Source organism: Perca fluviatilis, chromosome 17 (genome assembly GCF_010015445.1).
Source record: "Perca fluviatilis chromosome 17, GENO_Pfluv_1.0, whole genome shotgun sequence".
Lineage (NCBI taxonomy): Eukaryota > Metazoa > Chordata > Actinopteri > Perciformes > Percidae > Perca > Perca fluviatilis.
Window position 1 is genome coordinate 14,328,808 of NC_053128.1, and position 12,739 is coordinate 14,341,546.

The following is a 12,739-nucleotide window of genomic DNA, read 5'->3' on the forward strand; positions in this document are numbered from 1 at the left end:
AGTGCTCATATTATGCTCATTTTCAGATTCATTCCTAACCCTAACATTTAGAGGTTATATCAGAATAGGTTTACATGGTTTAATTTTCAAAAAACACCATATTTTTGTCGTACTTCACATTGCTGCAGCTCCTCTTTTCACCCTGTGTGTTGAGCTCTCTGTTTTAGCTACAGAGTGAGGCATCACACTTCTATCCATCTTTGACTACTAGTCAGTCAGAAGCAGAGTATGAGGGTGTGCCACGCTAGCAGCTAGGCGAGCATTATAACGTGTGTTACAAAGTGACGCACGTTTGTCTCTGAAGTAAAGGCTGGACTACAGTAGAGCTGTTTGGAGCAGTTGGTGAACAGTGTTTTCTGTGGGAGATGGTAAGTCCCTTTGGGGTGGACTTTGGGCTTTTTCACTTTGTAAACCGATTACGTGCACAAAAAAGATATATAAAACTATAAAGGAAAGGGAAAAAGCCCAAAAGCATAATATGAGCACTTTAAAATAATGCGTGGAAAAAACGTTTGATGACAAAACAAGATTATTAAAATACAAAATGATAATCTTCTAAATTTACAAATATGAATGTCTACATTTTATCACTGATGAAGTAGTAAAAGTAAAAATACATCCTTTTTGAAGGATTACATACATAGGGTACTTCCTAGACATTGTTATTGTTTTAATTCAAGTTTTGCACTTGGCAGCAACGGGATGAAAGACATAACTATAAACAGTGATTTAATAAGAAAGAGACAAAATCTGCTCTTAGTTTGCAAGTCACAAAACATTTGATTTAACAAACCGGTGGCAGCGAACCATTTAGATAAAATAAGTGGCATCACCTGCTGCCATCAGTTTTAATATAAATTTCAGAAGCACAAAATGATGACTTGCTTTCATTGAGCAATTTTTTTCTACCAAGAACATATCTAGAACAGATATAGCTGTCATTGTTAGGTGACCAGGAAACAGGGCAGGTATCTTGTAATGAGGCCAGGTTTTGGAGGCAAGGCTCTCTCTGTGTAAGACTAAGATTCGGATTCAGCCTAAGTCTGAGAAAGCACTCAGTCCTCGTGAGTCACGAGACGCTTCTCTTCCTGCCATGCACAAGTGCTTCTTCTTCAAGCCAGGAAGCATTTAACTGGCCTTTTAGAAATGATTTTGAGGTTGCATGTACATAATAGCTGGCACCACAGGAAATACCACTGATAGTGGCTGAATCCCCATGTCTGAACTCTGGAATCCTGGATAAGAGCCATTATGGACTTTGGCCAAAGGCTTCAAGTGATACAAAAAGTTAAAACTGCTTTTATTGCAATGAGCATTGCTTTTGACAGTGACACAGGTAATAATCAGCAACTTTATAGGAACAAACCTGTTACTTATTGTAGTTATTCTTTGACTATGTCGGGCCTTGTATCTGTCCTGTTGTTACCATTATTGGCTGGCAGCAGGTCATTTTGTGATACTTTGTCTTTTCGTCCTCTGTATTGACACAAAAACCTGGACGGCAGGAGGTCTGGCTGAACCACACTCATTTTTTTGTAAAGCTGTCGCTGAGGAAGGTAATGAAGGAGCATCTTCTACTAACTAAACTTGCAAAACATTCTGTCTCCCTTATTGTTGCTAGAAGAACTGGTATTAAAATACCAGTGTATTTGGAAAAAGTAGTTTTATGATGTAATGGAATTATATCATATAATTAGATTAGATTAGATATAATTAGAGCAATCAGGGGCGTCGGACTGGGGGGAAAAAGGGGACCCAGGGCCCTCATGTGAGGAGGGCCCAAAAAGATGCTAGAATGAATAGCTGTGGATGCGGGGAGAGGCCCATAGAAAATGCCTTTCTACAGGGCCCAGAATTTTGGGCTACGCCCCTGAGAGCAATCGCTAATGTGACACAATGTTTTGGGGGCATCAGTTTAACAAAATAATTGCACCTTTCTAGTGCACAGATGGCATATTTAATGAAATGGCCCTTTTCCAGCAATAAAATTGCATTAAAAAATTTTTATCTTGAAAAAAAAATGCTTATTTAGCAGATCATGTGGTCCGGTTCTTTAAAGGTGCAAAGCATCAAAAATGTACTTGGTGGAATACTCTTCCTTATCGAACATTCTTGGTACTGCCGTGTTTTCTTGGACAAAGCTTCCCAAAAGGCTACCTCAAAGCTACCTAATGCATTATTTGTATAGGTGGCAAGATAGCATACCTAACTTCCCTGTCCTTCTAGCTGCTCTATACCACAGAGTCTTCTGACTTGCTTTCTGTAGATGTACTGTTTGCATGAAGAACTGCAGCGTGAACTGTATGAAACAGCAGGCTGCTCATGTCTTTGTCATTTTCCCCAAAGAATTGTCCCTTCTGCAGGGTATCAATAACTGAGGTGTTACAGTTGGCAAAGAGCATGCTCACCCCTATCTCTTTATATTCCTTGACCAGCCCTTTAAATGTGGCCATGCCTGTCGAGTCTATGAAGGGGATGGCAGAGCAGTCCAAGACCATCGTGTGGAAATCCAGTTCTCTTTGAATGAGTCCAATGACGACCTCTCCGTTGTTTTTATCCCCGTTTGCCTTGGCCTGCTTCGAGGACATCTCTTTGGCCTTCTTCTCTGCCTTTCTTCTCTTAGTCAGCTCCAAGAAAGGTTCAACTCCGACAGCTTTGTAGAGGGATCTGAGGAATGAGTCCTTATTCGCGTAGTACAGGGGAGACTGGAAGCGGAAGACATGAACCCGAGGTGGTGGCATGAGGTTCTTGTACTCGTCCATGTCTTCGTAAAGATCGGTGTCATTGGCTCGGCCCAGGAGAGAAACCTGACGTCAGACATTAGATTGGATGAGATTATGAGATCACTAAAGGTTATTTTTTTTCTTTTCACTTGCTAGAATAATTGCCATTTGCACAGCTTTCAAAAGCCATTCGACATCAAGTCCGTTACTCACCTTGGGGTTCTGGGTCTTGAAGATGATGCAGATCATGGAAAAAACTATTCCGACCAGGAGGCCCAGCTCCACACTGATCAGAGCCGTGGCTGACATGGTGACCAGCCAAACTATGCCGTCGTTCCGGCTGGCACGCCACTTAGCCGGGATATCCTTAAACTTCCTCAGCGCCCCCCTAAGGCTTACAATGATGATACAGGCAAGAACACACTTCTGGAGAGCGTAGAAGAAAGGCGCGAAGTAGAGGACGACGAGAAGGACGACCAGGGCGCTGATCAGACTGGAGATCTGGCAGAGGAGCAGAGAAGTGGAGAAATAAATGGAGACAGAGGAACAACGAGGGATTTTATAGTGAGCATCTTCGACATAGTTAACATGAACAGATGCAATACGGTTAGTTTTTCTGGGGATTCTACAAATGGCCTATGGACAGACTCCAATGTCAAACCCTTTTCAAAAGTGTGAAATTAACCTGTGTCTGGCAGCCTGTTGAGTCCTTCACCATGGTTTTTGCCAATGCTGCACTGGTGGTGAAACAGCGGAAGAAGGAGGGGATGATGTTACAAAAGCTGATGGCCAGCATCTCCTGGTTGGGGCGAACCGTATAGCCGTTTTTCTTCGCAAACATCTCGGACAGCGACACCGTGAAGGCAAAACTACAAGATAAAATGAAAGTTTGTTTACCAATTAAGGCTGTGAATTAATCTTTGCCCTCAAAAGCATGTGAAGACCCTTTTAGACCTGATGATGATTTAGACCTGTAAAGATACATTTAGTGTGTCCAACAAAAAGTGTAAATACAATATAATTTTTTTCTTCCCTACACAGTTCATACTAAGGGAAAAATGTATTTTTGCATCCCTAAATCACATTAATTAGGACTTAATTGTTGTCTTGTAAGGACAACTCTTTAATCGGTTTCAAGACATATATTGACAAGTGGTTACATCATTTAAATGAGTAACTTTCCTTTTTCTCAGAATGCAAACGATATAGAGGAGGAAATGTACATAGTTGTTGTTCTGGAGAAAAGGTGCAATCAAACAATGAGGATGTGTATCCCTGCCAGGCGATAATCCAGCTGCTACAGTATATTGCATCTTTAAAAACCTAGATAAGAGCCACATGTTGAAGCCAAGCAAATATGAGAAATGTGTTGTATATTACCTAATGACAGCCAGAGGAATGGCATCCAGTGCCAACCGTGGCATCAGACTAAAGCTGGGCACCTGAGGAGCAATGAACCCTGTGGGGATGTGACCGGAAACACTGGAGCCATAATTGCTGTTCAGTTCCCCAAAATGGCTGGCCAGCGTAGCTCCTGCCACTACTATCAGCTCAGTCGGCAGAGGGATCTTTAGACGCTCTTTGTAGCGCTCCTGGATCTCTTTCCCTGCCACTATAATAAAATAATTCATAGTGTTATTCTACTGTATATGAAAGAAAATTATGATGTTTTTTTTTTCTTTTTGAAAATGCATGCACAGTACTTGGATTTCTTTGTCCCATGTCATTATGGTAAGTGTAGTATATCATTAATTAGAAGCACGAAGTAGTTTATAATAGTGACTGCGAATCAAATGGGGAATATGTAAAATAGACGTCTATACCTAATACAGAGATAGAGATGGCGCTCGTGATGAGGTCACACAGGTTGGTCTTATGAATGTTGGCGAAGATGTTGATCCAGGTGACGACAACTGTGCCATAGCCCTGATGACGGGGGATCTTTAGACCCAACAGGTATTTAGCCTGCACGGTGAGGATGGTAAAAGAGGCTCCTGTGGCAAAACCATCGAGCATAGGGGACGAAAGGTATACAGAGACGAAGCCTAGCCGAAACACGGCCATTATGAGCTGGTCGAGGGGATCGGGAGGTAGAGCAGATGAGGAAGAGAGAGAGGGAGAGAGAGATCATGGATGGGAATGAAAATGTCAGTCACTTATCAAATGAAATATCTCAGCATGTACATGATGCAGTATATTGACAAAAGAAATTGTTTTCATTCATGGTTACCAGATGATATAACCTAATGACTTTGGTGATTCCCTAACTTTTCCTCTCTACCATAATAAGGTGCACATTTTTGTTCAGAGTGAAATTTCTCAACCACTATTGGACAGATTGCCATACAATTTGGACATTTGTGTCCCCACAGGATGAAATGTAATAACTGGTGATCCCCTGATTTTCTTTTAACGAGCACCATCATCAGGTCAAAACTTCACTTTGTCAAATACTTTGGTTTGAAACCAAATTCCTGCAGTAAATAATGTCACATGCCAAAGACTGTACATTTTGTTAAGCGCTAGTTAGAAAATGTAAGCATGCTTACATGCTAAACTAAGATGCTGATCATGGTAAGCATTATACCTAAACATGAGCATGTTAGCGTTGTTACTGTGACCATGACAGCATTTACCTCAAAGCAATGCTGTACCATATAGCCTTTACACTATAGCCCATTGTTGTTCTAGGGCAAATGGGTTGTAAGTATTTCACCAAGAAACTATAAATGGAAACTAACAAAACAAGGGCCGAAAAGAACTCAATCTGTTCCATAGTGCTATGCCTACTGGTGGTCAAAAATAGCACCTTTATCCTTTACCTGATAGACGCCAGCCAGGAATGTAAGGGCAGCAGCGATGCTGATGGAGTAACACTCCCTCCCACATTGCAGACCCATTAGCTCCACACTGTGAAGTTTACCAGCCGTAAGGTTAATGCCCAGTGTGGCATTGAACGCATCAGGGCCAGAGTCCTCATTGAGATCAAAACCTGCCAGGAACATCTCCTTATCCACCACCTGCAGGCAAGTAGAAATCTTCATTTATCAAGTAAAGAAATACAACTGTAAAGAATTAAAATCCTCAGTTGCATTAAGTGATCCATGATCTTAATTGACCTCTTCCCATTGACAAGTATTGGTAGGAAAAAATTGAAATGCAGCAAGATCAACATTTCATTACAGTTATCTATCACAAAGGCTGATATTTAAAAGTAATTGTTACTAAGCAATATTATTTATTACCAATTTCAATCTGTAAATATTGAGGCTTTTTATAGGATAGGAAAGTTGAAGACAGGAAAGGGGAGAGAGAGGGGGACGAAATGCAGTCTCAACCCCAACAGTGGGTTATTTTATTAAAATTATATTTGAATATTGAAATTCAAAATTTTCCTTCCAATGCATATTAAACCATTTATAGTTATCTTTTTTTTATATAATCTTCATCCTTTTGATTTACATTTAAAAAATAAACTAAATAAGATATTTCGATCAAAATGTCATTAAAGACCCCAAACTGTATGCTCATTGCTTGCCACTTGTGATCCATTACCTGTCCAACCATGAGGCTCATGAGGCTGAAGATCCCCACAGAGACATGTCTAGACGTCCCCATGAGGAAGTAGATGATGTTGGCGTAAAATGAGGTGTATAAACCATAGATGGGCTCCACTCCGGCCAGCAGGCAGTAGGCGATGGCCTGCGGTACCAAGATGATACCAACAATTACCCCGGACATTAGATCGCCCCAGACATATTCTCGGAGATTGTATTTAGGCAGCCAGCGCACAACGGGGAAGAACCCGGTCAGGGTGGATCGGACTCTGGGCCCGGAGCAGGTCACACCCTGCTTCAGCTTGGATTTGAGGACTGATACCGTGGGCTGTCGCTGCCGAGCCCGGCGTTCCAGGAGAGGTGGTGTGACTTTAGTGACCTCCTCCATGGTCCCAGGTAGGAAGAGGATGCAACAAGGTGAGAGGAAGAGGGACGGGGAGGTGGATATTGTTGTCAGCTGTGCTCCTAGGAGATCGTCATCCAGGAACATTGAGTAAGGGGGAGAGGGGAGGGAGATATAGGGGACAGATAGGAAAATGGAATCAGTAAATACCAGTGGAGATGGCTTCAGTCCATAGATAAGATACTGTATCTTCCTGTTAGGTCACTTCGTAGTATGTTTGCTGTGGTATATTTGAATTCTGGGGCATTTACACATTTACTTTGTAGAAACAGTTCTATTTGTAGTTTTTGGGGGGTTTGTACATCATCCTTTAAACTTCCTAATCAGCGGCCCTGTGTGAATGTTAAGTCAGGAATTACTTTCTTATTTCCAAAAACAACCCAATGTACAAATCAATGTAGCCTACAGTTCACCCAAGACAACTGTTCTGTTAAACTTCAATGAATACTGGTGTAACAGTACAGACTGTTTAACAGTTGGCCTGGTGTTAATGAGCTCCTTTACCCAGAAGGATTAGTTAGGTTAGTCAGTGACTAAGATGTGCTGTTGTGAGCCAGTCATTGGAAAAAGTGCACCATCATCATCTACACTGTAATGATACAGTGAGATATATTTTTATAAACATGTATTGTTGGGTAAACAAGTATTGTTGGCGTATTTAGTCCACATCCATGCCAGTCCTTCACCTGAACTGCTTCTGTTTTGGAAATATTTTATATTTACTATACTGATACCGGTGCAGCACTCCTTGTTGGTTATTTATACCTTTGTGCTATTGTGTTGTGGTCTGACATCTAGGTTAGCCTGGAAACCTGATGAATATTCCTCGCCTAACATGTTTTCAGAAACACATTTTTGTGTTGTTTAGCTGTTATTTGAGAAAGGTTGTGTTGCAGGAGGCCTTTACTCAGCTGTTTTCAGCAGCAGCTGCGTCTCAGCAGAGAATACCCCGTCACAGAAATCATAAAACACTCTAAATGATGTGTTATCGGCTTCTGCCATCACAACACTGGTATGTGTTGTGATTTAGACTTCCTGTGGCAGCGCTGGCCACTGTCACAGATTAATATGATGGGGCAATAAAGAATATAGGAATCACTTTTTTTCATGTGTAGGCTACTACTTCCATCAGATTTGTTGATTTGCAGTTGTTTCTAATCAGATTTAAGTTTCATCATGAGTTTTCTCTTCTTTGTTGACTTTCTTTTCTTGGCAGTTTGACTTTGCAGGCCAATAATTGTTCACTTTGCATAGAAATTATCCTTTAAACAAACTAATACAGAGTCCAGTCTGTATTCATCTGGGTCTTACAAATCCAACCTGCCTTTTTCAGATAAAAGACACAGGAGATAAATAATGAGCCTGTGTAGCTTTGAGGTACAACACATATAGTAGACGAACGTCTTCCAAAAAGTGGTCAAGAACACAAGAAGTACCTCGCATTTGTGTTTAACACTCCGGCCAACAAAATGTCCACTTTAACAAGGATTTCTTTCAAGTATAGAAACACAGACACCTGATTAACTGCTGAACATGACAGGACTCACACTGAGGACCTATAGGAACCAAAAAATAAAATTTACTTCAGCGTCAACCCTGAATAGCGCTTTGATTAAAGCTGCTTCTGTAAACCGTTTCAATGTTCCCTGTCTTTAATCATTTAATATAAAAGCACCCCACCACTGCTTAGAAATGACCTGAAAGCTTCCTTATTTTGTCTTTCATGCATAGTTAAAATCTTTTCTATCCAGTCATGTTACAAGTCTAAAGAGGCGAAAAGTAACTGCATACTGACCTCAAAGCTGAAACACAGTTCCCCGTAACAGAAAGCACAGATGACTCCTCAAAATGTGATCATTTTTATCCAACAATTTACATCATCCTATAAAATCTTCAATATAAACTTTTTTTAATCTACTGCAGCAGAAAACAATAGAAATATAATAAATTAACATTTATGTTGGCCAAAAGTACAAAGATGTCCTAATTTTATGACACATATCATGACTTTTAAAAACCCTTAGGGTCAGTCCACATGCTGAGTCTTCAAAAACACTGCTAAGCAGAAGCCAGGACCATTGTCCCTTTGTCCCTTTTAATTGTAAAACACAACAATAAAGATACAGTATGATGCAAGCTGGTAGTTCCACCCATAGGCGTAATTTACAGGGGGGACAAGGGGGGGTTGCAACCAAAAAAAAAAACTATTTTAATTTCCTTTACCTAAATAAAGACATTTGCACCATAACTTGATGTAGAAAAGGCACAAATCGTTGCAGAAAAATTCACCAGAATGCAGAAAATTGTTTGTTTGTGGAGATCTCTACCAAACTAGATCTATTCAAACACAAACACACTATACCGTGGCCTTTGGGGGAGCCCTTTTTTTTTTTTTGCGTGCGCTTGCGACTTACAATGACTTAAAAAGATACATAACAGCGAACAAGTGTATGCACCATACAGGATTTACCCTATTATACTTTATCGACAGGAATAGATATGTCAAACAGCAAACAGCTACCCACAAATAGTCTATAAACAAAGCATCAGGCTGTCTTTGAAATTTCACATGAACAACGGTTAAAGTTACTCAGGCTACCGAAGAATAGGCCTAACATTCCTCCGTTCAATTAAGCCTAAGGGACGCATCCCAAGCTTCCATCCTTTTCGTTTAGCCAGCATCGTGTTAGCATTTGAACAAGTGCTGTGTGTCCACAGTGTGTGCAGACTGTAGTTACAGTGTTGCCTGAGGCCTTTTGGAGGAGCAACACTTATAGGTTTTAGTTTGTGATCTCCCTGCATGGGAAACAACCTCTAACATGTTCCGTTTGAGCTTCAACTTTACTCCGCAAACAAAAGTGTATTGGGGGTTGCACCTGGAATTTCCTCCAGTCTGAAAATAAACAACAAGAACTTTGCTATTAAAATGTGAAAAGGTGAATTGAAAAACATGCAGCTGTTACTTGCATCTATTCTGAATAAAACCAAAGGATGCAGCCAATGACCAAGTGTGACTTTGCTCAAGATGCAAAGGCGTTACACTGTCAGCTATTCCATCAATAGATAATCTCTCTCAAGGGTTAAAGACGACAACAAGGGTTAATAAACAGCCATGTATATCGGCTCTTCCAGTCTCTCCACTGCTGGCTGTTCCAATTTAACGGGAGAGAGGAGCAAGAGGGGTTAGGATCTTGGCCGGCCTCTGACGAGCTGTTACCACCACCATCTTCAGACAGAGAGGACATTATTTCTTCAGCTTCTTCTTGCGTTGTCACCCCGGCGGGAGGTGTGCTAACAGGGCTTGCAGCAGGAGAATCGGTCGTGCTATTAACGTCATCGCTACACAATTTCTTAGTAAAACCAAAATCAGTTAAACTGCCTTGTTTTCTTTTTGCCATGGCTATATCATGCTAACTGCAGAATGGCCTCCAACTTTATATATTTTTTCTATGAATCTTTCAGTTAACATGTACTAAACATGAGTTGAATTTGCACCGCAGTGCCGCCACGCCTTGATGCTCACGACAACAATAGCAGGTATAATTGTCTCTATTGAAGTGAAGTAGGTTTAAATCGCCGTCATGCATGAATGAATGAATGATATTTTTGCAATTTTAAACATAATAAGCCACGATAATCACATTACACAAAACTGAAATTGCACGTCAAAATTACACATTGTCAATATTTTTAGAGCTCACGCCCCCCCCCCTCAAAATTTCACAAATCCCGTTTTCAGGGGAGCCCATGTCTTATTAAGGGGAGCCGAGCTCCCCCTATCTCCCCCGTAGTTTGCACCCTGAAAAAGCTTTAAATCATTGTCCAAGTCTTCATGTTTAACTGAACTTGCAAAGCCAACAGCAAATAGATTTGGCATTAAAGAAAATCATAAAGGATACAGTGATTACTCCTAAACTGTCCTTCTCAAGTGCTTGCCTTTAATAAACTAGATATTAGACGACTTGTGTTGAAAATGACTCAAAAAATACTCAACTTGCTACTTTTTAAGGCGAGAGAAGGAACCAACCAACACCTTGCCCATTAAGTAATGCTCTCCAAAATGCAGAGACCAATATACAACATACCCTGTAATTCTTAACTGTCCAATACAATTTTCAATTTACACAATGCAATTTAAGATTGTAGATACGCTCAAAATAGTAGGCTATGAAAGGATGTTAATGGTTACTGCAGGATATTATCTGAATTACCTATTAAAAAGCATGTATCCTGTATGTGCCGTACACATCTTTTCACCTGCAGATCATCAAATCTGTGCTCACAAGCAACGCATTACAACGCATAACAACATCATCTACTCTCCTCCTCCATCATGTTATAACTGCAGATGCTTTTCAGGTGGAACAAAACCCAACTTTGAAAGCATCAGCGGTCATTTATCAGACATCTAAATCCAAATGATAAGAACACACAGTTCCAGTCAATATGTGACGACACACTCACCTGCAGAGTCACTGGCACAGGGACAAACAGGACCTCAGGTCTCTAATGCTAAGTATGCTCTGTGTTGACTGCCTTAACTTGCTCTCATTCTATCTCTCTCTCTCTCTGATGTCGTCTGAGCGGCCAGACAGTAGTATTTGTGAGTGTGATCACTGCTGGATACATAGTGAGATAAGAGCAGCCCTTTGCTCACCCTCACTCAGTCACTTCCCTATTGGCTTGGTTGGCAGGAGTGGGTGGGGCTTGTCAACATTTGCACCAACTGAAAAGCAATTATGGGCTTTCTCTTCTGCACAGGTCCCGGCTCCGCCAGTGGACATCCTTATGTTGGAACACAGACAACGCTTTTTCATTAACGGTAGTCATCGCACGTTTCTAATGTATGATTCATGTGAGAGTAACAACTGACACTTATAAACACACACACAAGCAGCCTATATGCAAACGGAAATGATGTATGCGGGTATTTGCATATAGAGCGGGGAAGTGAGATCCAATCACAAGTGGTCAATCAAGACGCATTTGGAGAAACATTATGCTGCCAGGTAAAAACAAACGTACTTAGAGCTGTCCACTTGTGATTGGATCACTTAGGACAGATGCTAAAACCAAGTCAAAACAGGCCCTTTAACATTGAATATTTAAGCTGAACTGAGCTAATCAGTAGGTTTTTGCAGTAGAGCTTCCCTTACTGGTGACTGAGAGAGCCTCTGTCAGCGCGGCAGTGATTACAGCCTAGTTAAAAGCTTACTGAAACACTAGGAATGGGAGGTACATTGTTTATCATTTAGGGGATGTATCCTGGGAATGCAGTGGTTGTCACTAATAAGAAAAAAAAGACTGAGTTTCTGATTTTCTCTATAACAAGGGCTAAAATTCACATTTTGAGACTAAATGAATCTGTGTGTGTGTGTGTGCAAGTGTGTGGGTGTGTTCCTGTGTGCATTATATGCTGGACTGAATGGCATCATTGTCAGTGTGGAGACATGGCAGTTCACTTCATCTAATATAGTCAGTCACTGTTATAAATAAAATTGAATTGAAGATTGGAGTCACAATTATTACAGAAATATTAATGGAAAGGGGGCTGCTTTTTGGTGTGTGTGTGTGTGCGTGTGTGTGTGCGCACATATCCCTTGCCACGGACAAAAAGCAGACCCCTCACCCTTCAACCTGAGAGGATTACTGCACTGCCCCACTAAATCCACCGGCAGCATCATCTGTCTGCACGTCTGCTCCACTGTCTACAAGCTTCATCACCCGTCCAGCATGATTTTTGGACACATTTTGTTTGTTTTTCTGGTAAGTGACAAGTCAAACGTGTGAGGACTCACCCAGACTGGACGAGAGGAGCAAACAGGAGGCAACACCAGCCATACCTCCCTGGCTGGTGCTGCTGCATCCACCATCAGCCTGTTTTTGTCTATACAGCCGTCCACTCTGCTGCTCACTGACTGCTTCTGGCTTCTTCCTGCTTCCTTCTGCAAAGCATGATGGGAGCAGCAACCCCCCCCCCCCCCGAATGAAGCCAAGCAGAGGGGGAGGGGAGAGAGGAGATGGAGGGAGGGAGGGATTGTTGCCAGTGGATGACG

General features: G+C 41.4%; 1 protein-coding gene across 2 annotated transcripts; it reads right to left on the reverse strand.

Moving 5' to 3' along the window:
* Positions 1-419: 419 nt before the first annotated feature.
* Positions 420-12,624, reverse strand: slc26a1 (solute carrier family 26 member 1). 2 transcript variants are annotated; one of them, XM_039778844.1, is made up of 8 exons: positions 12,482-12,624; positions 6,279-6,745; positions 5,546-5,743; positions 4,547-4,793; positions 4,104-4,335; positions 3,409-3,592; positions 2,937-3,224; positions 420-2,807 (listed from the first exon to the last, which is right to left on the reverse strand). In XM_039778844.1, exons 1-8 carry the CDS (start codon positions 12,522-12,524, stop codon positions 2,232-2,234), a joined length of 2,235 nt encoding a protein of 744 aa, XP_039634778.1. In that variant the 5' UTR covers positions 12,525-12,624; the 3' UTR covers positions 420-2,231. The 2 variants fall into 2 exon arrangements, with proteins under 2 accessions (XP_039634778.1, XP_039634779.1); XM_039778845.1 differs by lacking the exon at positions 12,482-12,624 and adding an exon at positions 11,148-11,309.
* Positions 12,625-12,739: the final 115 nt, after the last annotated feature.